Source organism: Oryzias latipes, chromosome 24 (assembly GCF_002234675.1).
Source record: "Oryzias latipes chromosome 24, ASM223467v1".
Lineage (NCBI taxonomy): Eukaryota > Metazoa > Chordata > Actinopteri > Beloniformes > Adrianichthyidae > Oryzias > Oryzias latipes.
The window spans coordinates 1,350,040-1,378,011 of NC_019882.2; the positions used below are offsets into that span (position 1 = coordinate 1,350,040).

At 49.0% G+C, this 27,972-nt stretch overlaps 1 protein-coding gene across 7 annotated transcripts; it reads left to right on the forward strand.

Moving 5' to 3' along the window:
- The first annotated feature begins 257 nt into the window (after positions 1-257).
- LOC101168758 (feline leukemia virus subgroup C receptor-related protein 2) lies at positions 258-24,945 on the forward strand. 7 transcript variants are annotated; one of them, XM_020714653.2, is made up of 11 exons: positions 259-971; positions 5,314-5,455; positions 9,830-9,970; positions 16,708-16,775; positions 17,204-17,307; positions 17,916-18,026; positions 18,724-18,829; positions 18,940-19,051; positions 20,369-20,424; positions 21,506-21,653; positions 24,589-24,945. In XM_020714653.2, exons 1-10 carry the CDS (start codon positions 429-431, stop codon positions 21,584-21,586), a joined length of 1,464 nt encoding a protein of 487 aa, XP_020570312.1. In that variant the 5' UTR covers positions 259-428; the 3' UTR covers positions 21,587-21,653; positions 24,589-24,945. The 7 variants fall into 7 exon arrangements, with proteins under 7 accessions (XP_020570311.1, XP_020570312.1, XP_023809075.1 ...); XM_023953305.1 differs by lacking the exons at positions 259-971; positions 24,589-24,945 and adding exons at positions 2,180-2,920; positions 21,839-23,371; XM_023953304.1 differs by lacking the exon at positions 259-971 and adding an exon at positions 2,186-2,920.
- Positions 24,946-27,972: the final 3,027 nt, after the last annotated feature.

A 27,972-nucleotide genomic window follows, 5' to 3' on the forward strand; every position in this document is an offset into this window, starting at 1 on the left:
CGGGGGTCTGTTGGGCCACGCTGGAAGTTTCGGATCTGCGTGACATGATGCCCCGAGGCCACGCTGAAACGCCGGCACAAGCCACGCCCTGTCACGTGGGGACTTCAGAGATCTGAAGCGGCGATTTCAGCTCCGGGTGGAGGGTCACGGCGGCTGCTCGCACGCGCGCACGTGGGAACACCGGAGGAACTGAAAGTTCGCGGACTCTCAGGAAAAGTTTCCGTCTGGGGGGAGGAGGAGGGGGGGGGGGTCATGGGGGGGCTGTGAACGTTTTTATCTGACGTTACCGCCTCTAACAATCGGAGCGGGAAGTTCGCGCTCTTCCGCTCTCCTGTAAACGTGAGGGACACCGGGACGTTTCTGCGCGCCTTCGCCCCCTGAAGGTTGATCTCCATGAACGCGGATCCCGAGGACACCCGCCACTGACCATGAACCGGGCGTCGGAGGAAGAACCGAACGAGAAGCGGAGCGGAGCGGACCGCGGCGCACCTGAGGCGCCTCCCGGGGATCCGCGCGCCGGTGCCCCGCTGCCCACGCGGCTGTACCGGCGCCGCTGGTTCATCGTCCTGCTGTTCAGCTCCTACTCGCTGTGTAACTCGTACCAGTGGATCCAGTACGGCATCATCAACAACATCTTCATGAAGTTCTACGGCGTGGAGACCTTCACCATAGACTGGATGTCCATGATCTACATGCTGACCTACATCCCGCTCATCTTCCCGGTCACCTGGCTGCTGGACAAGAAGGGGCTCCGGGTCATCGCGCTCGCGGCCACGGCGCTCAACTGTGCCGGCACGTGGATCAAGGTGGCCAGCGTCCGACCCGACCTGTTCCCCGTCACCTTCCTGGGACAGTTCTGCTGCTCGCTGGCGCAGGTCTTCATCCTCGGGATGCCTGCCAGAACCGCGTCGGTGTGGTTCGGTTCGGATGAGGTGTCCACCGCCTGCTCCATCGGTGTGTTCGGGAACCAGGTAACCCCCAGCCCCCCCAGATGCACCTTTTCCCCACCTGGCCTCTGCTCCGGCTGTCAGCTCAGATCTGGAGTCACGTCCCCGCGTGCTGGCCACGTTTGCGTAAAGACGCACGGCGGCCGCGCGCCATGGCAGATGTGAGAGCTGAAATGTACAGAAGATGTTTAAGTTAAAGAGTTTTCACGAAACATGAATTCTTAATTTATTTATCTTTTTTTAAAGTTGACTTTAAACATCCTAAAGACTGCTTTTCAAAATAAAAGCGAAATCCCTAAAACAATTAAAGACCCTTTCAGTACCGGACGGTGTTCTTGGGGTTTCTTTAGCCTATTATTCTCCATTAAGATGACTTGTTAATCATCCACAAAACAAATAAATAAAAGCATCAACAGAACCTGCAGTGGAACCTAAAATAATTTTTTAATTTTGGAACAAGATTTGTTTTTCAACTTAATCAAATTTGACTGAAAACTGGATAAAGAAGAAACAAAACTTTAAAAAAATAGACATTGGATTTGTCATCTAAATTGATGTTTCTGGTTTGTTTTTCTAACAACCAGCATTTTTTTTGGAGAAATGAAAGTTTTCAGCCAAACACGTTGGAGCTGGAAAAGCCTGAAGGCCTGTTTCTAATGAAATGTGATGAAATGTAGAAATGTTTCCTGAGTTGACTCCCGTTATTATTAGAACATGCTGCTGTAGGAACTTTTTGCAGATGAATCCAAACAAAAAAGTCTTTTATTATTTTCTGGACCTGGATTCCCTCAGTGGCCAAAGCCGTCATAAAAGGAGCTTTGAGACCGACTGGAGATGCCAAATCAGCAGAAACGAGAGCAAAGATCAGCAGAGTTACAGAGCAATCGCATAAACAGGATCTGTTGTAGACGTCTTTTATGGAACAGAGGAGTGAATCCCAACAGGAAGTTTTCCTCCGCAGGGATGTTTCGGGTGAACACCTCCAGATCACATGGTCAGCAAACGTGAGAATATTAACTTTGGCTGCAGCTTTAACATTTAAACGCGTTGGTTTGAAATGGGATTAAACTGTAACTTCATGTCACCTGTTTCTGCTCCATCTGTTTGCTTTTATGGACTTTAGTTTGCAGCTTGAGAGAGACTCCATGAGGCTGAAGAGGATGAATTGAGGGGCGTGCGGCGTGGAGGCTCAGGCCTGTCACATGTCAGCTTAGAAGGACAATGGTAGATCGCGCGGTGGACGCTCCCCGCACAGAGCATCTTTCACTGGACCGCCTGTCAGGACTCTGCCATCTTTTCAACCGTTACAGTTTGCAGACGGCTCCGCTTCAGGACAAATGCAACAAAACAATCCCCTGAAGCGAAAGCGTGCAAACGCCGAGCCCGCTGCCAAAGAATGGCCGCCGTTTGGGGCGGCAAAGAATCTTAGTCTGAGTCTGGCCTCTCTGCGGTGGAGTCCTGAGGCTTTAGGCTGGGCTCTGTCTGCTGGGTCTGGATCAGAAACATTGGGAGGTCCAGCAGAACTGGGTCCAGAAACTGAGATTTACTGCCGTCGCTGGTTGATGCTGTTTCTGTTTGGTGCCGTCTCAGCCAGTAATGCCTTCATGGGTCTCCAGTATGCCATCATCAGCAACACCTTCATGCGCTTCTACAGCATGGACTCTCTGGCCATCGACTGGCTGTCCCTGGTCTACCTTCTCACCTACGTTCCTCTCATTCTGCCCGTCCTCTGGCTCCTGCACAACAGGGGGATCCGGGACGCGGTCCTCGTAGGATCAGCCTTTAACACAATCGGTTCTTGGATAAAGATCGGGAGCGCCGGTCCGGATTTGTTCCCAGTCGCCTTCTTAGGCCAGTTTGTGTGCTCGGTGGCCACGGTCTTCATTCTTGGCATTCCTTCTTATCTCGCCTCAGTTTGGTTTGGAGAGGAAGAGGTCTCCACCGCCTGCTCCATAGGAGTTCTGGGAAACCAGGTTTGTTGGAAATTTCAAATACGGAAGTGAATATTGAATCATTTCAGCTGCAGCAGCAGCATCTGCTATGAAGAACTGCAAGATTTCTGTGAGGAGGGAGAGGAACCTGCAACAACAGTTTGATGTAAAGACTCAAACGAACGAGCTTTAAACGGACCTACTATGAAATCACACGTCGACTATCCAGATAATCAAAAATCGATTTGATGGGAAGAAATATTGTTTGAGAAGATTTCAGCTTTAACTTTCAACTGTTGATGATAAAAAACAAAAAAACTTAGAAGCAATGAAAATATCTAAAAATGGTGAAATATTGTAACCTTTACACAATTTTAAAGACCTAACTATTTATATTTGGAGATTTGCTGAATGTTAAGGTTGACCTTTTCATTTAAAGACAAACGAAGGTCAAAATCCCATTTTGGCAGCATCCGTTCACAGGCGGGGGATGCAGCGTGAGATGGAACGCATGGGTGCGGCGCCCGCGCTCTTTGGGCCGGTCTGTTGTGGTGTCGTTTGTAGACTGGTCCACACGTCCCTTGCCTTTAAGCATGACCTGTTGGTCTGCGACCCACCAATGTTTAAGAATTTGTTTACATTAGACACAGAAATGACATTTTCGATAAGGAGAGTTGTTAGGAATGTGAGGAAAGATGGATTTGTGGTACAGAAAAAAACGTGTGAAATCAGTCCAAAAGCTTTGGCGGACAGGCTCTGTCATGCATGTGTGAGATGAACTTTGACTGTAGATGTATAAATGTAGACACTGATGGTGGTTAGAGACCAGACCGTGATGAAGCATCGCTCCAGGTTAAGGCGGACTGATTGGCTATTGGCTGAAATGAAAGACCTAATCGACGATAGTCTGTAGAGTGACGTAACAATTAGCCAACCCGGAAGTGAGGAAGATCTTCTTTATTGAAATTGCGTCAAAGCTCCACTAGAATTGGGGTGTAACCATTGACTATAAATGATAACTGCACTGAGTGGCCCCTCCCCCCTGGCGTTTCAAACAGGAAGTGGCTCCAAGAAGCCAAAATCTCATAGACTTCTAGAGAGAAATAAACAGCTGTTACTCAGTCATTCTATTGGTCAGAAGAACCGTTCTGGATCTGATACTTTTTTTTAATCATCTCAGTTTTCACGATATTTTCTCTGTAGTCCGAATTTTCAAGGTTATAAACCGACCAATAAGCTGCCTAGATAAAAGTAGGTGGAGCCTGCTGGGCCCCACGTTCAGCGTTCCAAATCTTTTATGGATTTCCACCTTCCAACAAGCTCACTCGCTATTGGTGACAGTGGTTGTCATAGAAACATTGACTCAGACCAACTTGGACCAATCACTGCTTACTGACTACGGCTGTCCGAATTCCCGCCCTAACTACTAAAAAACTATATAGTGCAGCACTATGTAGAGCCCTGGATTTTAGCAGCAATTCGGAGGCCACGCTCACTACTTAATGTTTTTTTTTTCATAATGGCGGAGATAACGTCATCGATTTCACAAAGGTAAAATCTAATTAATTTGAACGTTTGGTGACAATTATTTATGAGTCCACTCTCTTCTCAAGATAAAAATGCTGATGTTTTAAATAAAATACATTTAAATACATTTTTTGGCAAAAATTGTTCTGACACAATGCATTGTGGTCTGAATTCGCCCATCTAGTGAGCATCGATGCACACTGGTTTTTCACAGAGACTTCTGGGAAATTTCTAGGGCTCTGGATTTTGGGATTTTAGATTCAGACAGAACTAGAAAATGGAGAACGGACTATATGGTGCGCTATATAGTGAATAGGGAAGCAATCGGAAAAAAACCTACGTCTGGCTCCAACATGGAGGTGTTTGTTTTGTGAAAAAAACGCGACTGGATTGACTTCATTTGGTTGGAGTTGGAAGTGAACCATTTCCTACGGATGATGTCACTCAGTCGGTCCAGTTCTTAAATACGCTCAATGGGTGTAACCTTTTGATTGACAGCGGGTCAAATCTTACTTTACCAATCCATGCATCCATCCATGGTTCGGTTGCCTCATACGACCACAGTGATGATGAAAAACAAAGCAAAGTCATGTGACCAGAAGCCTCTGTCGTCTATGGTTACTGCCTGATTTAAAAAAACATCCCAGATTCTGCATCATCTCCTCTGGTATAGAGGAGCAACTCCAAAACAGACACGTTAGAGTTTTAACCATTCACTTCAGTTTTTTACAAATCTTTCTTGTAAAGTATAAATGCTGTTTGTAAATGTGCCTGTTTTCATTAATGTATTATCTGAACGTACTCCTATGTTAACAGTTCAGTTACATCTAAAATAAAGGGTGAAATGCTTTAACCAAAGCAGCAAACAGTTTTCTCATCTTCTATTCCTTCTGCTCCGTGTCATTCAGCTGGGCTGTGCCATTGGGTTCCTCCTCCCCCCCATCCTGGTTCCGAATGTAGACGACCTGGATGAGCTGGCTCATCACATCAGGGTGATGTTCTACATCACGGCGGGCGTGGCCACGTTTCTCTTCATCCTGGTCGTGTTTGGTAAGATAAACGAACCGCGTCTGTCGTTTCCAAACCAAACATTTCATTACCTTCCTTATCAGTGAGAGCTCTGTAATATCTGTGTGTAAACAGTTTAGGAGACAGTTTGTCGTTTTTAATTAGAATGTCCCAATCTTCCTATCACCTTAGATCCCGGTCAAAGTTCAGCTGTAAAAAGCCTTCTGGTTTTAAAACGAGCAGAAAGATTTATGCAATCTGCTTTCCTGTCCTTTTGCTGCTGATTCTCCTTCTTTTTGAAGCATCGCTGGTTGGTTGAATGAGCGGAAGGGTCGGGGTCTTCTTTGCAGTTTTAACGTCAGGTTTTATGGCTTCACACAAAACCATAAAGCTTCTTCTGTGATAATGACTTCTGGATAAAGAATATTTATTTTTAGCCGTCTTGATGCACACAATGGGTCACTGGGAAGACTTCACTTCATACAAGTTGCAAAGAAGACATAATCTATGGTTTTAACTTGTCATCTTTAGATTAAAATAGGCCTGGATAATAAATGGCAAATTTATCGTTATCGCGATATCAAGCTGTGCAATATGGATATCGCAAAAGACGGCGAAAATCGCAATAAACGGTTACCTTAAATGTGCTAAAACAATCAGCTTGAAGTGTTTAGCGAATCAAATAAATGCATTTATGCATTGGACCAATCGGATGGAGCCATATGATGTTAGATGCTCGCCTCCTATGTAGATGAAGGTCATCATGTTGGTTCTTATTTAAATCAAACTGCAGTGAAATGGAAATTATGTTTTTGGTTGTTTTGCTTTATGTTCATGTATCGCAAGTTATGTCGTCATCGCAATTTTGATCACTAATATCGCATATCGCGAGTTTTCCTCATATCGTGCAGCCCTAAATTAAAAGGCAAATTGTGAGATTATAGATGTTCCTACTGATGAGCAGCAGGTCTAGTCTTCCTTGGTTTTTGTTATTTGAATGTGAATACAAATGACACCAATAAGAACCAAACAACAGGTGAGAAAAATCTGGATCTTAGAGCAGCAAGTAAACAGAAAAAAGTGTAAAAAACAGAAGAAAGTAGGCATCAAAAAGATATTTGATCCTTTGAAATGAGTAATGTATTGATTGAATGAAATGGTGGGAGATGTGGCTAAACTGGTTCTGTTGAGTGTTTTTTTTTTTTGGGTCAGAACCACCGGCTGATTTCGGACGTTGTTTGGTTTGCTTGTCCGGGATGGACGCTTTTTCAGCCTCTATCAACAGATTATCGCATTGCAGACCCCATAACAAAACGGGCCTTTCTGACCGCTTTGTTCGGTCCGTTGGCCTCCCCACACTTGACCCCCCCCCTCCCCCTGTATTTCTGTGGATGGACCAATAGGAGGTTATTTTTATGATGGTTTCCTTTCAGTTTGCAGGGAAACAGTTGATCTGCTGGAGCTTTCATGTCAGATGTATTCACAAAACAAACCAAAAAAAAGGATTGTTAGTCTGTGCTCAGGAACTGCAGGGGGCAGCGCATTGTGACCGAAGGAAGCGGCGTGTTTGTGTTGTTTTATAATCTATATATTCAGGGACACATATGCTTCCTTTGTGCCTCTGATGTTTCATATCTCGCCGTTGACCTCAAGGCTGAGAAATCCTCCCCTGTTTGTATGAGAGGATTTGAGTTGTTGCAAACACATTTATCTTCTTGAACACGCGTACCCCCCCCCCCCCCACACACACACACACACACACAACTTTGAGTTGAAAGGCACACGTGTTCATCCCCGCAGAACCCAGACGGAGAGAAACCGCTTCCATGAGAATACTGCGGTTGTGTCTGAGCTGGAAGGGGGCGGAGCTCCTACTCTGCATTCCTAAACACAAAAGGATGCTTGTGGGGGCATTTCCATGTGGTGCCATGCACACATGGACACCAGCTCCCAGAGTAAGTCAGTGTTGGGATTATGCTTTTCCTTAGGTCACTCATTTCCACTCATTCCTTCCTCATGAGCGGAACCATGTGCCTTCTCTTAAAGCCATGTGTGACATTTCTGCAAACGTTTTTGCCAACTTTCTATAGAATTCACTGATTTGCTTTGTTGCTGTTGGAAAACCTTTAACAACACAAAGACTTTTGTGTGTCAGGAGAGCTTTGAATGTTTTTTTTTCATGCAGTTTTGACAAACTTTATTGAATTAAGTTGATTTGAAGCTTCAAAAAAGTAAAAAAAAAAAAGTAAAAAAATCTTTTGTTGAGGTAACATCCACCGTCTGACTGTGAATTACAAAAGAACTTTCTAGGAAACAGAACCACCACATCATTCAGGAAAATCGTTAACCGCCATCCATGTAAATCTTTGGACCTGTGGGATTGTTCAGGTGTTCCACTGTGCAGACACACCTGTGCAAACGTCACATCGTTGTGAGGGACTGGCATGACAGAAACGTGTTTTTTAGCATCAGTGAGCGTTTAGACGTGAGGAAGAGAGACTTTGACACGCACAGTCATGCACATGCATGCACTTGTACACACATGCATGCACATGCAGACACAAACAAAGACGCAAACGCACACACACAAGAAGGCAAACACAATTGCTTCACACGCATTTATCGTACACACAGATTTGTTGTACACACAGTTATCTTTTGCACAAGTCATACACACAGATCGCTCTCTCTCTCTCTCACACACACATAGTCATACACACACACACACAAATGTCATATACACACTAATAGACACACATGTCATCCACATATGTTATACAAACTCTGATACACACACATTGTCATACACACACATTGTCACACACACACATGCTCTCTCTCTCTCTCTCACACACACATAGTCATACACACACACACACAAATGTCATATACACACTAATAGACAAACATGTCATCCACACATGTTATACAAACTCTGATACACACACATTGTCATACACACACATGCACACACACACACATGCTCTCTCTCTCTCTTACAGATTAGATAACCGTAGACTTTACTCCGGCGGGGAACGTCGGGTCTTTGAGTCACGCGGGACTCTCTGCTCCTGACCGCCTCGGTCAAACAATCGGATTGTTTGTGTTGAAGTGAGTCCCTGACATGACACATATGTACTCACAAACTTCACACACTCCTAAACACAACACCCTGCCATGTGTGAGGGTTGTCCTGCTGGCGAGGCCATCTGCTGCGCTCCAACAGGCCGGTGAGTCAGCAAGGCAGACCAAGTCGCAGCCGTGAGCATAAGCGGCGAGCGCAGAAGTTTGGCGACGGCGATGTCCTCAGATGGAGACTCATCCTGGGGTCTGAGTCAGGAAGGCAGCAGATTAGATTAGAGAGAAACACATTCAAGGGCGAACAGCAGAGACTCTGCAACATCAGGCTTTTGGTTCCAACACTGTTGCAGAATTTAGTTCCCTTGAATCCAGTTTTGACGATGGTGTCGTCTAAACTGCCTTTTACCACTTAAATGGAAAGTTTTCCATCAAACTTTAAGTCACGGTCATTTCTGGCTTAGACTCCTCCCCCTTCGTGTCTTCAGGCTTCGCTTTTGGATTTTATCGTTTAGATTCTCCAGTGTCTGCATGATGTCGGTGTTTCGTTTCTTCTCTGCAGAAATGTCTATGGAAATATTTCTGTAGCATAATTCAAAATAAGAGTCGAGACCAGAAATGCTTTTTCATTTTCTCCTTCAACATCGCTCATTCTATGACGTGATGAAAGCGGGGATTGCATTTTCGTTTTCAAATCCACTGTGTAGCATAATTTATTCTTGGGGGGGGAGGGGGGCGATGACCTCGTTGTTCTGCCTTTCCATTTCTTTTCGTTTGAAATCATCGTCATCCAACATCAAAAACTTCATGAAAAAGAAGATCCTCCAGAAACGCTATAAAAACAACCAGAATAACAATTTCAAACTCTGATTATTCTTTGATCTATTTTCAAATCATCCCCCCCTCCACCAAAAAACCCCCAATTTTCATCAAAGTGGGTTTTTAATAAACTTTGTAAAAATAAATAATAATGTAAATAATCATTTTTGTCTGGAATTCTTTTGCATTTTTATTGAGTTTTCCTTCTTTTTAGTTGCTGTTATCTATTTTTCAAAAATAGTCTGAAAGCTGAGCAGTTTTTAAGATTTGTGTGGCTCATTCAGGATTTTCTAGATTATTTTGTTTATTTGAAGTTATTTACTTAAAGTTCATGAAAATAGTCTTAAAAAGTGTTTCATCAAACTTTGTTTTATGGAAGTAGAAAATGAGCTTTTATTGTGAAAGTCTGCATGTGTGTGCTGCAGTCTCAGGTGAGTTCATGGCGTCGTTGGAGCTGAACGGATGAACTCGTGTGCGACTGTTTTTTTCTCCCCGCTCACACTTTCTTCTCCTCCTCAGTTTTCCAGGAGCGTCCGCCGCTCCCTCCGACCCTGGCCCAGGCGACGGCCCGCTGCATCCCAGCCGAGGAGTACTCCTACGTCGCCTCCATCCTCAGGCTGCTGCGCAACAGGCCCTTCGTCCTCCTCATCCTCACTTACGGTTGGTGGGCCGTCCTCACATCTGCTCTGCCTCCTCTTCAAAGCTGCTGCCTGGAACGGCGTCTTAAAGCGTTTCTGTTGTTATTGGATATTGGGATTTTCCCACAGACGGAGGTGAACGTGTCCCGCAGGTCCAAAGTTTGTCCCGTCTGATAACGTGTCCGATCAATGCAACAAAAACAGATACAAAGCTGGAATATGACATCATCCAAGGCCACGCGTCAGAACCGTGAAATCGTTTAGATAAAAAAGGAACCAAAATTATTAAAAAAAGGAAACAAATGAAACGAGAAGGAGCCGCATTTCCAGAAGAAACTATAGGGTTGAATGAAAATGAAACTTAAAGGGTCATCAATGGCAAAAATAAAAGAAATGAAGAAAGAAATGATCAAAGTTCAGCATAAATAGAGTGAAAAGAGCACAATAACAATAAAGATATGTTTGTGAAAAATGCCAGAGTCGGGTATCGAACCAGCGAGCTTCTGCTCCAAGGATTCCCCATTTATTTCAATGGAGGCAGAAATCCTGGAAGATCTGGAAAAGTTCAAGGATTTGCAGGACCAGAAGGCACAGCTGGAAAAAGCTGAAAGAGATGAACATTTGAATAGTTGAACGGTTGAAATAGCTGAAAAATTGTAGGAGGAGATAAGCAGCAAAGAAAAGAGGAAGATACTAGAAGAAAGAAAGAGAAACAAAAAACAATGATTGAAGGATTTAAAGCATTTAACCCATAAAACCCAACATCTGAGGAACAAAAGGTCTCAGATGAAAATGAAAGAAAAGCTGTTGGCGTCTGCATCTGTCAGCAGCTCTGACCTTCCTCTTTGGACCTCACAGACGGCTGTCACGAGTCTGTTAGACGCTCTTCCTGTTTCTGCTGCTGGGTTGCCCGCCGTTGCAGCAGCTGCCACCTTCACCTGCCGCCTTCACCTGCAGCCCTCACCTGCCGCCTTCACCTGCCGCCTTCAGCTGCAGCCTTCACCTGTCGCCTTCACCTGCCGCCTTCACCTGCAGCCCTCACCTGCCGCCTTCACCTGCAGCCTTCACCTGCCGCCTTCACCTGTCGCCTTCACCTGCAGCCCTCACCTGTCGCCTTCACCTGCAGCCTTCACCTGCAGCCCTCACCTGCCGCCTTCACCTGCAGCCCTCACCTGCCGCCTTCACCTGCCGCCTTCACCTGCAGCCCTCACCTGCCGCCTTCACCTGCAGCCCTCACCTGCCGCCTTCACCTGCAGCCCTCACCTGCCGCCTTCACCTGCCGCCTTCACCTGCAGCCCTCACCTGCCGCCTTCACCTGCAGCCCTCACCTGCCGCCTTCACCTGCAGCCCTCACCTGCCGCCTTCACCCGCAGCCTTCAGCTGCAGCCTTCACCTGCAGCCCTCACCTGCCGCCTTCACCTGCAGCCCTCACCTGCCGCCTTCACCTGCAGCCTTCACCTGCCGCCTTCAGCTGCAGCCTTCACCTGTCGCCTTCACCTGCAGCCCTCACCTGCCGCCTTCAGCTGCCGCCTTCAGCTGTCGCCTTCACCTGCCGCCTTCACCTGCCGCCTTCACCTGCCGCCCTCACCTGCCGCCCTCACCTGCCGCCCTCACCTGCCGCCTTCACCTGCAGCCCTCACCTGCCGCCTTCACCTGCCGCCTTCACCTGCAGCCTTCAGCTGCAGCCCTCACCTGCCGCCTTCACCTGCAGCCCTCACCTGCCGCCTTCACCTGCAGCCCTCACCTGCCGCCTTCAGCTGCAGCCTTCAGCTGCAGCCTTCAGCTGCAGCCCTCACCTGCCGCCTTCACCTGCAGCCCTCACCTGCCGCCTTCACCTGCAGCCCTCACCTGCCGCCTTCAGCTGCAGCCTTCAGCTGCAGCCTTCAGCTGCAGCCCTCACCTGTCGCCTTCACCTGCAGCCCTCACCTGCCGCCTTCAGCTGCAGCCTTCAGCTGCAGCCCTCACCTGCCGCCTTCACCTGCAGCCCTCACCTGCCGCCTTCACCTGCAGCCCTCACCTGCCGCCTTCACCTGCAGCCTTCACCTGCAGCCCTCACCTGCCGCCTTCACCTGCAGCCCTAACCTGCCGCCCTCACCTGCCGCCTTCACCTGCAGCCCTCACCTGCCGCCTTCACCTGCCGCCTTCACCTGCCGCCTTCACCTGCAGCCTTCACCTGCAGCCCTCACCTGCCGCCTTCAGCTGCAGCCTTCACCTGTCGCCTTCACCTGCAGCCCTCACCTGCCGCCTTCAGCTGCCGCCTTCAGCTGCCGCCTTCACCTGCCGCCTTCACCTGCCGCCCTCACCTGCCGCCCTCACCTGCCGCCCTCACCTGCCGCCTTCACCTGCAGCCCTCACCTGCCGCCTTCACCTGCCGCCTTCACCTGCAGCCTTCAGCTGCAGCCCTCACCTGCCGCCTTCACCTGCAGCCCTCACCTGCCGCCTTCACCTGCAGCCCTCACCTGCCGCCTTCAGCTGCAGCCTTCAGCTGCAGCCCTCACCTGCCGCCTTCACCTGCAGCCCTCACCTGCCGCCTTCACCTGCAGCCCTCACCTGCCGCCTTCACCTGCAGCCTTCAGCTGCAGCCCTCACCTGCCGCCTTCACCTGCAGCCCTCACCTGCCGCCTTCACCTGCAGCCCTCACCTGCCGCCCTCACCTGCCGCCTTCACCTGCAGCCCTCACCTGCCACCTTCACCTGCCGCCTTCACCTGCAGCCTTCAGCTGCAGCCCTCACCTGCCGCCTTCACCTGCAGCCCTCACCTGCCGCCTTCACCTGCAGCCCTCACCTGCCGCCTTCACCTGCAGCCCTCACCTGCCGCCTTCAGCTGCAGCCCTCACCTGCCGCCCTCACCTGCAGCCTTCAGCTGCAGCCTTCACCTGCCGCCTTCACCTGCAGCCCTCACCTGCCGCCTTCACCTGCAGCCCTCACCTGCAGCCTTCACCTGCAGCCTTCAGCTGCAGCCCTCACCTGCCGCCTTCAGCTGCCGCCTTCAGCTGCCGCCTTCACCTGCAGCCCTCACCTGCAGCCTTCACCTGCAGCCTTCACCTGCAGCCTTCACCTGCAGCCTTCACCTGCAGCCTTCACCTGCAGCCTTCACCTGCAGCCTTCACCTGCAGCCCTCACCTGCAGCCCTCACCTGCCACCTTCACCTGCCGCCTTCACCTACAGCCCTCACCTGCAGCCTTCACCTGCCGCCTTCAGCTGCAGCCCTCACCTGCCACCTTCACCTGCCGCCTTCACCTACAGCCCTCACCTGCAGCCCTCACCTGCCACCTTCACCTGCAGCCCTCACCTGCAGCCCTCACCTGCAGCCTTCACCTGCCGCCTTCAGCTGCAGCCCTCACCTGCCACCTTCACCTGCAGCCTTCACCTGCAGCCCTCACCTGCAGCCTTCACCTGCAGCCCTCACCTGCAGCCCTCACCTGCCACCTTCACCTGCCGCCTTCACCTGCAGCCCTCACCTGCAGCCTTCACCTGCCGCCTTCACCTGCCGCCTTCACCTGCAGCCTTCACCTGCCGCCTTCAGCTGCAGCCTTCACCTGTCGCCTTCACCTGCAGCCCTCACCTGCCGCCTTCAGCTGCCGCCTTCAGCTGCCGCCTTCACCTGCCGCCTTCAGCTGCCGCCTTCACCTGCAGCCCTCACCTGCAACCTTCACCTGCAGCCTTCACCTGCAGCCTTCACCTGCAGCCTTCACCTGCAGCCCTCACCTGCAGCCTTCACCTGCAGCCTTCACCTGCAGCCCTCACCTGCAGCCCTCACCTGCCACCTTCACCTGCCGCCTTCACCTACAGCCTTCACCTGCAGCCTTCACCTGCCGCCTTCAGCTGCAGCCCTCACCTGCCACCTTCACCTGCCGCCTTCACCTACAGCCCTCACCTGCAGCCCTCACCTGCCACCTTCACCTGCAGCCCTCACCTGCAGCCTTCACCTGCCGCCTTCAGCTGCAGCCCTCACCTGCCACCTTCACCTGCAGCCTTCACCTGCAGCCCTCACCTGCAGCCTTCACCTGCAGCCCTCACCTGCAGCCCTCACCTGCCACCTTCACCTGCCGCCTTCACCTGCAGCCCTCACCTGCAGCCTTCACCTGCCGCCTTCACCTGCCGCCTTCACCTGCAGCCCTCACCTGCCGCCTTCACCTGCAGCCCTCACCTGCCGCCTTCACCTGCAGCCCTCACCTGCCGCCTTCACCTGCAGCCTTCACCTGCCGCCTTCAGCTGCAGCCTTCACCTGTCGCCTTCACCTGCAGCCCTCACCTGCCGCCTTCAGCTGCCGCCTTCAGCTGTCGCCTTCACCTGCCGCCTTCACCTGCCGCCCTCACCTGCCGCCCTCACCTGCCGCCCTCACCTGCCGCCTTCACCTGCAGCCCTCACCTGCCGCCTTCACCTGCAGCCTTCAGCTGCAGCCCTCACCTGCCGCCTTCACCTGCAGCCCTCACCTGCCGCCTTCACCTGCAGCCTTCAGCTGCAGCCCTCACCTGCAGCCTTCAGCTGCCGCCTTCAGCTGCCGCCTTCACCTGCAGCCCTCACCTGCAGCCTTCACCTGCAGCCTTCACCTGCAGCCCTCACCTGCAGCCTTCACCTGCAGCCTTCACCTGCAGCCTTCACCTGCAGCCCTCACCTGCAGCCCTCACCTGCCACCTTCACCTGCCGCCTTCACCTACAGCCCTCACCTGCAGCCTTCACCTGCCGCCTTCAGCTGCAGCCCTCACCTGCCACCTTCACCTGCAGCCCTCACCTGCAGCCCTCACCTGCAGCCTTCACCTGCCGCCTTCAGCTGCAGCCCTCACCTGCCACCTTCACCTGCAGCCTTCACCTGCAGCCTTCACCTGCAGCCTTCACCTGCAGCCCTCACCTGCAGCCCTCACCTGCCACCTTCACCTGCCGCCTTCACCTGCAGCCCTCACCTGCAGCCTTCACCTGCAGCCCTCACCTGCAGCCTTCACCTGCAGCCCTCACCTGCAGCCCTCACCTGCCACCTTCACCTGCCGCCTTCACCTGCAGCCCTCACCTGCAGCCTTCACCTGCAGCCCTCACCTGCAGCCTTCACCTGCCGCCTTCAGCTGCAGCCCTCACCTGCCACCTTCAGCTGCAGCCCTCACCTGCCACCTTCACCTGCAGCCTTCACCTGCAGCCCTCACCTGCAGCCTTCACCTGCAGCCCTCACCTGCAGCCCTCACCTGCCACCTTCACCTGCAGCCTTCACCTGCAGCCCTCACCTGCAGCCCTCACCTGCAGCCCTCACCTGCCACCTTCACCTGCCGCCTTCACCTACAGCCCTCACCTGCAGCCTTCACCTGCAGCCCTCACCTGCAGCCCTCACCTGCCACCTTCACCTGCCGCCTTCACCTACAGCCCTCACCTGCAGCCCTCACCTGCCACCTTCACCTGCCGCCTTCACCTACAGCCCTCACCTGCAGCCCTCACCTGCCACCTTCACCTGCCGCCTTCACCTACAGCCCTCACCTGCAGCCCTCACCTGCCACCTTCACCTGCAGCCCTCACCTGCAGCCCTCACCTGCAGCCTTCACCTGCCGCCTTCAGCTGCAGCCCTCACCTGCCACCTTCACCTGCAGCCTTCACCTGCAGCCCTCACCTGCAGCCTTCACCTGCAGCCCTCACCTGCAGCCCTCACCTGCCACCTTCACCTGCCGCCTTCACCTGCAGCCCTCACCTGCAGCCTTCACCTGCAGCCTTCACCTGCAGCCTTCACCTGCAGCCTTCACCTGCAGCCTTCACCTGCAGCCCTCACCTGCAACCTTCACCTGCCGCCTTCACCTGCAGCCCTCACCTGCAGCCTTCACCTGCAGCCTTCACCTGCAACCCTCACCTGCAGCCTTCACCTGCAGCCCTCACCTGCAGCCCTCACCTGCCACCTTCACCTGCCGCCTTCACCTGCAGCCCTCACCTGCAGCCTTCACCTGCAGCCCTCACCTGCAGCCTTCACCTGCCGCCTTCAGCTGCAGCCCTCACCTGCCACCTTCACCTGCAGCCTTCACCTGCAGCCTTCACCTGCAGCCCTCACCTGCAGCCTTCACCTGCAGCCCTCACCTGCAGCCCTCACATGCCACCTTCACCTGCAGCCTTCACCTGCAGCCTTCACCTGCAGCCCTCACCTGCAGCCCTCACCTGCAGCCCTCACCTGCAGCCCTCACCTGCCACCTTCACCTGCCGCCTTCACCTGCAGCCTTCACCTGCAGCCCTCACCTGCAGCCTTCACCTGCAGCCTTCACCTGCAGCCTTCACCTGCAGCCCTCACCTGCAGCCTTCACCTGCAGCCTTCACCTGCAGCCCTCACCTGCAGCCCTCACCTGCCACCTTCACGTGCCGCCTTCACCTACAGCCCTCACCTGCAGCCTTCACCTGCCGCCTTCAGCTGCAGCCCTCACCTGCCACCTTCACCTGCCGCCTTCACCTACAGCCCTCACCTGCAGCCCTCACCTGCCACCTTCACCTGCCGCCTTCACCTACAGCCCTCACCTGCAGCCCTCACCTGCCGCCTTCACCTGCAGCCTTCAGCTGCCGCCGTCTCTCTGAGTTTTCAGATTTCAGCTGCAGAAAGGAGTCAAGGCAGAAATATTTTAGCCTTTAGTCTTTTTTTCTGCAGGCCCTCCATGGAAGATTATTAAAACCAAACACAACCAAATGTATAAATGAATGCCTGAGGCTTTTTTTTTCTCTGAAACAGCCTAAATCCACTGAAATGATAGAAAGGAGACAGAAGGCCTGACTGCTCACCGCTGACGTTTCTGTGGTCTGACAGGTCTGAATGTGGGCTGCTACTACGCTGTGGGGACGCTGCTGAACCGCATGATCATCTCTCATTATCCTGTAAGTCCAGTTTTTTGGTTGGTTCCATCGTCTTAAATGATCAATAATTGACCTCAGTTCACAGGTTGGTCTCCGAACAGTCCAGTCTGCAGCTTCTTTCCTCAAACATTTACTCTTCCTTTTTTTTTTGGGGCGACCCAGAAACGTTGACCCAGAGCTTTCAGAAAACCTGCCTAGAACCTCGTGAGCAGTTTAGATCTTCCTCACAGCTGCAGGTCTTCCTCGCCTCCTTTTTGCTTAGTCGTGTTTGTTATGTCTGCTGCTTCCCGTCGGTCCCAGCTGACCTCCGGCTCGCCACATGCGCAAGGACCTTCGCCAGAGACGCTCATGTGAAGATGAGCGGTCGGGAAGCCCGGTTCTTTTAGCCGCCATGACATCTTCCTCTTTCTCTATGCTCTCGTCGTGACTTCAGCTGTGGTCTCTTCCAGAACGAGGAGGTGAACGCCGGGAGGATCGGCCTCACCATCATCGTCTCCGGGATGGTGGGCTCGCTCATCTGTGGACTCTGGCTGGACAGAACCAAAACATACAAGTGAGCCAAGTGGACCTTGAGAGCGGCGCTGGGTTTGGGGCCAGAACCCGAGACCCGTTTATGTCTTTAGGAGCGGCTCAAGCTGTTCTCTCGTTTGGGTTTTGGCCTTTTGCTGTTTGTGGCTGTTTGTCCAGATGCAGCCTGCTGAAACATCTGTGACCTCTGACCTCTGCTGCTGGCTCAGTGACGCCAGCGTCCTCCAGGCCGGCCCTCCGGCTGTTACAGTGCGAGTCCTGCAGACGTATTTGTGGCTTTGAAGCACTGAAATGTCTGAGGTTCCTCGAATGCATCTGAGAGGCCGCTGACAGGCGTGACTTCCTTTGGGAAGTCTGTTTCTTCTGCTTGTTCAGACAAGTTGCAGCCACACAGCACTTTGTTCCAAATTGAACCCAAATTTCTTAGATCCAGTTTGTGTTTTTGATCCGTTTTTTAGCTGTAATGGATTCATTTTCACCTTCGTGCTTCAAAAGGGTCAGAATCTGTCATGAAAAAGGTGCAAACCGGCCCGTCTGCAGCCCGGATGAAAAGCCTTCAGTCCGCGCTGCATCTGGCAGCTGCTGCCGCCGTTTCAGCAGCAGGAACCTGCTGACGACGCTCTCTGTGTCCAGACAAACGACGCTGGCGGTCTACCTCATGTCTCTGGTGGGGATGATCGTCTACACAGCCACGCTGGACCAGGGACACCTTTGGGTGGTCTTCATCACCGCCGGATCTCTGGGGTACAAAGCAACTGTACGGTCTCTTGTCTGTAATGTGGCGGTCTGCACACACGGTCACTTTATTTACACGCTTAGAACCGAGGTTTTCTAAAAATAATAGAGAGAAACAACAACCCAACCAGAAGGAGCTGTTGAATGCTATATGGCTGAATGAAAATGAAACGTAAAAGGTCAAAAAAAAATGAATAAATTAAGTGAAAACAGCACAATAACAAAAAATATATGTTTGTGAAAAATGCCAGAGCCGGGTATCGAACCAGCGGGCTTTTGCTCCAAGGATTCCCCATTTATTTCAATGGAGGCAGAAATCCTGGAATATCTGGAAAAGTTCAGGATTTGAAGAACCAAAAGTCACAGCTGGAAAAAGCTGAAAGAGCTGAACATTTGAATAGTTGAATAGATAAATTAGAAGAAAAACTGTAGAAGGAGCTAAGCGGCTAAAAATGGAGGAAGATACTAGAATAAAGAAAGAGAAACAGGAAAACTATGGTTGAATACTTTTTAGCACCACGGATAAATAAATAACGTGTCTGAAAAAGTTGGTTATTTGTCATCAAAGCAGTTGTGCAAAAAGAGGAAGTGAGTCTGGAATTGTTGCTCCAGAGACTTTTTGTTACTTTACTGTCAGACTGTTGGAGAATGACAGAAACAGAGTCTGTGAAGGAGAAGTTAGTGTTTGCATTGTTTGCCCCTGCAGGTTCTTCATGACGGGGTATCTGCCCCTCGGCTTTGAGTTTGCGGTGGAGCTGACCTACCCGGAGTCTGAGGGAACGTCGTCAGGCCTGCTGAACTGCTCTGCTCAGGTCCGGCGTGCCGCCCTGCAGCCCTTTGTTGCCTCAACAGCAACATTTGTGTTTATGCAAACAGCGGCTGTGGCAGTGAGACCGTTGTTGGGTTTGTTCTCTCTCTGCAGGTCTTTGGGATCATTTTCACCATCTGCCAGGGGAAGATCATCGACGCCTACGGCACGCTGGCGGGAAACATCTTCCTGTGCGTCTTCCTGCTGATCGGCACAGTCATGACAGGTGAGACCGTCAAACTACTCCCCACAATGTTTTGAACGGCAGTTGTCCAATTTCTATCTAATGACTCAGCAGGGAACCAAAAGGAATTTCTATAAATGTTTAACGTTTATTCTCCTGAAGAAATAGTTATTCTGTCTTTCTGCCTTAGATTTAGTGGAAAACATCTTTTTAAATGATCAAAAACAAAAATGAAACAGATAAACATAAATGTCTAATATTTTATTCTACTTCTTAGCCTGTTTTAATTATAAAGATGCTCAGATTTTGAATGAAACAAACATTTATCGTCAAACCCTCTTAATATTGTTTATTTTAAAGAAACTATTCAAGAAAACTAGAATTTAAAACATTAAAGTTACAAAAATAACTTTTATCCTTTACAAATATATATATATATATATTTTCCATTTATACTGTGGGGTTTTATTCCAAATGTGAGGTTTTTGTGTCTCACAAAACTATGCAGATGATAATGTTTAATTTTAGGAATTTAAATATTTTTATGATTATTATTACACCCGCCTCATAATTTATTCCTTTTCACTCTATAAGTACACGTATAATTTCAAATACACATATAGACACCTGTATAGGTAAATGTACACATAGAAACATGAACTCTCATTTGATTTCTTTAAGTCTTTATTTCCTACAAACCCAAACGCATCCCCACACAATAAGAAATTATTATTCATGCATATTTACAGATATATCACTGTTTATTTATGTAGATATGTATTAACAATCATATATTTATTTTTTTAAGCTTTTACATTTGGACATTGTTTTATTGCTGCATAAAAATATTTCTTTTTTTTTCTTATTCTATGTCTTCACTGTCAGAGGAAAGTTTTAGTGAAGTGGAGTTTAAATCATCCATTAAGGAAAAATAGGTTTCAGAGGGAATTTGGTCATGTGAGATCTTCCACAGCAGCCTGACTGCAGGAGGACTTTCCTTCATTAAAGGAGGGATTTGGTTCCTGCGTTAAAATGAAACCAGCAGAGTCTTTATGCAAATCTCCAGGAACCAGGAGGAAGGACGGAGGGAATTTCTGCCCAGCTGAAGGTCGGCAGATGTTCCTGATCTGAAGGAGTTGTTATCCAAAATGTTAAATGACCTGACCTGAAACCTCAGGGGAAGTCGGAAACCTTCTGGTTTGTCCGTCCACCTTTTTCTGAAGTGCAGACGTCTTCCTGTTAATAATCAAACAGGAAGTCACTTTGAAGAGCAGTTAGTGCGGCTCCTGTTTTCCGCCTCTGCAGACGGCTGCATCCTTACTCCCACCGACGTTCCTGCTTTGGTTTCATCTGCTGCAGGTTTGATCAAGTCTGATCTGAGGAGACAAAAAGCCAACCAGATCGCCAAAGAAGAAGTAAGTGAAGGACGTTCCGTCCGGCCGGCCGGCAGCCGTGGCGGTTCAGACGGGAAAAAATGGCTTTTCACAGACGACGAGTCCGAGTCCCAGGGGAGCTGATTTGGTTCTTATGTCTGAACGTTGTCATCTGTGAAAACCCTGCTTCTGCTGCGGCCTTCAGGCTCCGCCCACAGACAGGTGTCACGGCTTCGCTTGCATGAAGTTTGCACGACGGATTTGAAGGAACGCATGAAGTTTGATGATAAAAAAAAACGGTGGACGGAGTTACTAATGTTCCGACTAACTCTCATATTCTTGGAAATATAAATCAAACGGAAACTTGAAGGCTTTCAAACCCGTTCAACCCGAAGATAACAACAAATTCTTTACCAAAGAATTCTGATTTTCACTAAATCCATCCTTTTTTTTTTTTTTAAACCCGCACGCTGGAGCCTATCCTTGCCATAATCACTAAATGAGATTTGAAATGTCATGTCTGCTGCAGGTCACAGGATGAAACCTCTTTAGGTTGGATGATCATCTCTAAAAGCTCAATGATCAAGTCCAACGTTCTTCCACATCAAGCTTTAAATAATGCCTCATGTGCTGAAGAAGCGGCTGGAATCCCTGTGCGTCCGGGACCACACCGACTTCCAACCCAGCAGAAGTTTCAGGGAGCATTTCATTGAAGGGAAAATGTGTCAAAAACCCAAACTGATCAGCAGCTGGAAATGCTAAAGGATGCTGCACCCTGGTAACCGTGGCAACCGCGCTCCAGAGACCTGCAGCAGCATCACATCTGAGATGAGCTCATTTAGAGGATGAAAACATTTGTTAACTATATTTTTTTTAGCTCGTTCTGTAGAAGTTCACTTCTCTCCTTCCGGGTCGGGTCTCCAGGTTTGGATGAAGCTGCTGGTTCTTGTGGACAGTCAGATCTAAAAAACACAAACTTTTGACGTCACCTTTTGCTTACGAAGGACTCATTTGGATCACAGAGTCGGGTTTGTTTCCCATTAAAGTGCAGATCTTCATCCAGACTGGAGGCTCAGACCCTTTAAGATGCTGAATGAGAAGTGATCAGCAGCTGTTGTTTTAGGCAGAGAGGCAGATGTCGGGTCAGGACTATGGAGCCACGGCCCTCCTCGCCCAGACGCAGCCCGCTTCCTCTCAACCCTGACCAATCAAACTCTCGTTTCCACAAACAAATCTCTTCAAATCTTAGCTCGACTCTCAGAAGCACAAAGGTAGGAGCACCCAAATGAAGAGCAATCACCACACTTCCGCGTTGATCCCTCACACCTGCTGTTCACCTTTCACCCACTCTGTCCTTCTGAAGATCTGCACTTTTCACACAATCGCACTGATTGGAATTTCCTCACCTGCTTTTGCCTCCACAGCTTCTTAGAAAACTCTGAATGTTTTATTGCAGTGAAAACTAAACCTTTCAACCAGATGAAGTCGGTACTGAAGACTCTAGACGAGCCGTGGTTCTCCTCTGAGGTTCGCCCCATTTTTCCCTCATCATGAACACCTGCTGACAGGTGGGGGCGGGGCATGGAGAGCTGTGTCGCCTCCACAACAGCATTGTTGATCCATCAGTGGATCTGGATCTCCCTCCTTTCCTCACTTGAGAACAGAACTCAGAGACACCTGAACTCCAGACCTGGAGACGCAGAATTCCCCCGTCTTCCTCAGACTCCATGCTGGTTCCAATCCCGACCGCCTCGCCAACGTCTGCAGACCAACAGGAGTTTGAAGCCTAAAGAGGAGACCAGCTTTAAGCTGCTCCATTTTTACTTCCTGTGGACTCGGTTCTCGGCCCAAACCCAGGATCCATCATCAAGAAACGGCAAGAACCAGAGAAAAATCCAGAAAACGGCCGTCAGATTCTGCTGAGAAGAACCCGTTTCTGTGCTAGAAGGTCCAAATGGAGTCTTCTGAAACCCCTGCAGCTCCAAAAGGAAAGGCTGCAGCGCCCTCCGCTGGAGAAAGCTGGTACTGCTCACCAGTTCCACCACAGACAGACTCCAGGAAGGCGTTCTCCACCCTCCATCCTCCTCCACAGCAGTGGCGGCTACTGCTCTGTCTGAGAGGGGAAGCTCATTTTCGGCCTACATCATAAAATTGTCTATTTATTTAAAAGTAAATTCTGGCCTACGTTCCTTTTCAAGAAAATGGTCACAGTAATACAATTTAAAGCAATAAAACAATATAATCACAGCAATATAATTTAAAAATGTTTGGATGGAGCAATTTAAAAAAGGATCATGACTGATTTTATGTGGGCTTTCTTTATAAAAATCAATTTTCATTTAATCTTTTAAATCTTGGTTTTATTTATTCATAGGGTTAGGGTTAGGGTTTATTTATGTTTATCTAGAACTTTACTGATCACAACGATCCAATACAATAAAGTGAAATACAATAACAAAAAAGCTGCCGTTAGCTTCCGAATCGGTATCAGCCGGAGCCGCAGAGGAGCTGCTCTGTTTGAGACCGTTTGTTCCCGGTAGACTCACCGAACAGCATGAAGAGCAGCGCGCAGACCAGCGTGGCCACGAATAGCTTCAGTGAGTCCTTATAGGACAGAAGGGCTGTCAGTCAAAAGGAGAAGCAGTCTTTCAACAGACCCCCCAATCGTCACGCAGAAGCTCAGAGTCCGGGCCAGCCCACTCCCCATTCACCCCCAGAGACGCTGAGCGTCCGTGGGCGGGACATAATCGCAGCGTTTATCCAATCACATTCTAGTTTCGAAGCGCTGAGAAAAACCGTTCAAAGCAGTCCCATTGAAGTCAATAGACGCTGGGCTTCAATAGGGAAATGCACTGTGACGCTGCAGGAATGTATGAGAAGGAAATGGAGTCAGCCAACCTGCTATATGTAACTGATTCTGAACAAACTCGTCTTTGAGATGAACGTTTTCTAACCCATTTTTAGTCAATAAAATGTTAATACAATACAATACAATAGTACATCTTCTTCTTTCTCTTTCGGCTTTTCCCATCAGGGGTCGCCACAGCGAAACAACCTCTCATTTGATGATGAGTCGCATGGTAAACTTGGCAATGTTTTACGCCGGATGCCCTTCCTGACGCAACACTCTCAATTTATCCGGGCTTGGGACCGGCACAGAAGCAGAGAAGGGAACAGGGAGCAGCCCGGATTCGAACCATGGTTTCACGGACGGAAAGACCGCAAACCAGCACGAGCTAAACCAGCTCCCACAATACTATACAATACAATAGTACATATTTGACCATTAATTTTGTGACATTATAAGGGAAGCCGAGCTCCCTTGTAGTCTTAAAGAAATGGCCACTGTCCTCCACCCACCACTCTCTCTGAGCTCATCAGCTCCACTTCTCTACATCAGATCATTCTCACCACAGCTTAGGTTAGACCCCGCCCCCTCCACCACCCCCCCAGTGAGATGACACGCCTGGCTTCGACCAAAACCCCAGAATGAAAACCAGATGTCATGTTCTCTGATTGAGCAGCAAGTGGCTGTTTCTCAGAAACACCTGCTTCCCGTCTGTTTCTGGAGGCTCCGCCCACTGGACAACCTTCCGTCCTCATCCTGCTGGATCTTCCTGCAGCCTTCCACGCCATAAAGCATCAAACCCTCATTTTCAGCTGGAGTCTCACCTCTGCACTGACTTCATTAGATCCTTGCAGATCCTACAGGATGATGATCCAGCTCTCTGCTTGGGCGTTCCTCAGGGTCTCGTTCTCTGCCCTCATCTGTTCCTGACCTGCATCTCCAGCCTCCGTCTTTTGTTCACGGGGTTTCCGAGTGTCGATATGCTGGTTCCTGCAGCAGCAGATCACAGAGAAACCAACGTTCTGTGATCCACCATGGAGGAATGAGCGTCTGCAGCTCAGCCGCTTCACAGCCAGTTTTCCCAAAAAAATACCAAAAAACTGAACTTTTCCACAGTTTTCTATCCTAAGGACATCTTTCTTTTTCAGCACTTGACATTCTTTCAAGCTAGAGTGTGTGTTTTGGTATGCGTAGCTTACGTCTGACCGCTGTGGACCAAACTGAGGCGGGAAAATCATTTGCTGACTGATTTAAACATGTCGGACGAGTCAATTGTGCCGATTTTTGCTGGAAAATTGTGTCTTTTAACCATCATTTTCACCCAGCAGCTGAAGTAACACGTCTCTTATGATTGACAGGACCCGCCCACTGGCCAAAGGGGAAGCCTGGATGTGATTTCAGTCAAAGAGGCGGAGCTTTAGCCACTCGCCATCAGGGACCGTCGGTCCTTTCCAGAAGTCCTTCAGACACATTGGAGAGATTCAGAGATCAGAACAGCTTCTGTGTCTCAGTGGAGGCGACTCTAATCTGCAGGGAGGAAGATTCAGGAACATCTAAGGCAATAAAAGTCACTGTATAGATACTGAATAAATAAAGATATGACTGAATTTGGCTTTTTTACCAAAAGCAATCACTTAGAAGTGATGTCGTGTGGCTGTGTTTGTAGCAATATTGTTGTTTTTCTTTGAAAATAAATCGATTTTGTAAAACTTCAATCTGAGTCTGATTTGATTTGAAACAGAAAAGAAAATCTTTAGTTATGTAGCACTTTACAATCAGAGTGCCTCACAAAAGGAACATAAATCATATCAAAGCAAAAGAGAAGTAATAAAATACAATAATAATCAAAAAAAAAAACATGATAAAACGTAGTAAAGGAAGAAAATCAACTGAAAAAAACGTCTTGACCTGAGATTTAAAACGGAGTCAATCGGACTGAAATGACAGATCTCTTCTCGTCTTTAAGCGGATCTTTGGAACGCTTTAAAGATTTTGGTGTGAAGACCTCAAGGATTGGGCCGAAGAGGATGGGGTCAAAGGTCAGATTTGTTCATTGGAGCTCTAAAGTCTAAAAGTAGAATTTGAAAATCACTTCCGAATTTGACTGGTAGCCGACGTAGAGCTGACAACAGAGGAGCGATGCGTTTACTGGTTCTTGTTAAAAGCCTCGCTGCATAGTTTTGACGGTTTGTTAAAACGGACTAAATGCTTTTTCATTGATAAAAACGGTTTTTCAGGATCTGTTTTGAGTGACCCTCAGGGACATTGGCCTGTCAATCAACACCCCAGGATTTGTGAGGCTTGACTGGACAGACGAGCTCAGAGACCCGCGGTGTCTGCTGGAAGGGATTTGATGTTTTCTGGGTATTTAAAGAGTAAAGGATTATTATTCAGCCGTGTTTTAATGCTTGTTAAGCAATTCAACAAACGTTGTAGTTTGTAGTATCCACTTTGTTGGAAGTAAATCCCCTTAGTGTTGATCAGGTGAGGTCATAGATGAAGGTGACGGAAAAACACCACAAGACTGCATTCAATAAAAGAAACCAGAGGTCACTTTCCAGGTGACGCTCGGAGCATTACTTCCTGTCATTGATGATCAGAAACAAAAAGTTCAACAACTTTTATCTGCAAACTCCAAACATCCAGAGGCTTTGCAGAAACACCTTGATGAACTCTGAAGTCCTCCTGTCTGCTGTGCAGCTTTTCCCTGATCCCTTTTCAGGCTGTGTTCGGCGTTCTCTGACTGGGAAAAAGCCTCAAATTTGTCTCAGAAGTCCTGCAGAATTAGGTGAGATCTCTCCACAATGAACAAATGTTTGGATTACGCAGCCGGCTATGTGGGTTTAAAGATAAAGGAGAAGTTCTGGCTTGACCTGAGAAACCACAGCCACGCCTGTAGACGTGCAGGATGACCAGAGTCCAGGTGCCGGGGTTTGGTGTGGGGCAAATGATGAGCGCTGGAAAGCTGAGGGGAAGGACAGATGAAGGTGAACCTTTAAGTCCTGAAAATACCCACACATTAGAAGGAAATGGGAAAGATTGATCCCCATTGGTGTTTCACAGACTGTCTTGATTCCCTAATTGGCCACAAGGTGGCAGCATTGTCAAAAAACAAACTGGGAAAAAAGAAATTTTCTAAAATGAAAAAAACTGACAATAAAACACACATTTTTATACTTAATGATGTTCAATTGTGACATTTACAAGGTTGAAGAAGTGTTTTATTTGGTGCAATATAAGTGAAATAAAAAAGAAGGGCCCAACAGCAGAAAGGAAGCATCATTCTTCATCATCTTCATTCTTCTGCAGGTGTCTCCTATCTGATCTTCAACAGCTGACATCATGTTTTTCCTGATGTTTTTCAGCCTCAGGTGAGCTTTGTGCAGACAGGAATGTCGAGGCGTAGGACCCAGGCATGCTGGGAAATCTATGTGACCACCCACGTGTGCAGATGGGTGTTTGGAGCAGGCCTCTTGTCAGATCGGTAGAATGCTCTGGAGCTCAGGTCAGAGGATTCAACACATTCATCTGCAATGAGGAGAAAAAACACAAAACTGATGCAAGAATTGAATTTAATACACTGCTTGATGCTGACAACCCAAATGAGGTGTGTTCAGTCGATCAGGATGTGGAAAGGCTTGAGTCAACCAATCAGTAACAAGCTGGTTAGAGAAAAGTGGAAACCAGGCAGGGTTGAGACTCTAGAGGACCAGGGGTGGCCAGTCCTGCATCACCAGAAGAAGATGGCGTGCTGCTGCATCTGTCTCTGAGAGCGTCGACCCGCTGAGATCTGAAACGGTGGAGAAAAATGAGTCAAAATAGCAGAAAAACTGATGTGCAGCTGCACAGAAATTTAGTCATGTGAGGTCAAAAAGGTAGACACAAGGTCAACAATAGCATTGGGCTGAAAATGACTGTACAACTGGCTAAAGTAACTGAGAGGTACGCATGGCGTACCATAGGAGTACCTTTCACAAATACAGATAGAGAAGTACAACAAAAGTACCGAAAGTGTTAACATGGGCTTTTGGGCATGTTAGTGACAGTAGCATTGACAGAGCGGTAGTGATGGACGTAGTACTTATGTACAAGTATTATGAAGTTCCAGGATCCTTGAAGGTTCAGTCTTCTGACAATTGAATTCCATCAAAATCTGTGTTTTTTCAGGTTTTTCTCTCTACTGTGTGATCAAAGCTTTCAGCTCAATCGTGAGATCCCTAAATATACTTCCAATTTCGATCATTTTTCAATTTTTCTTGTTATAGTATCCAGTATTTTTCCCAATAAAACTGAATATAGAAACAGTAAAATCACTTTGATCTCCTTATAGGTGAAAATCAGCTTCAACCTTCAAATAGTCATCAGCTTTCAAACACATATAAGCTCATTTTTTTCTGGTGTTCTTCAATCACAGGGTAATTTTGTGACGGGTTAATTTTAACAGATTTCCATCGAAAGGGTTTGATGACATCATCCGGGAAGTTTGGGCAGAGCATGGGCTCCCTCTAGTGGCGGAAACCTGAAAGTATCACACAAAATGTAATTGAGCATAAATTCAAAATGATATGGCCCCTGCCTTGCTCCTCACTGGACCAACCGTGGGCCGGGCGGGTGGCTGCCTGGAGTGCGGAGCTGGTCTCCCTTGGGGGGTCCTGGCTCGTACCTGGGGTTGGGGCAGGGGGATGCCCAGAACTACTGGGTGGTGGTGGGGTGCTCGTCTGGGGCTGTGGGCACCCTTCTCG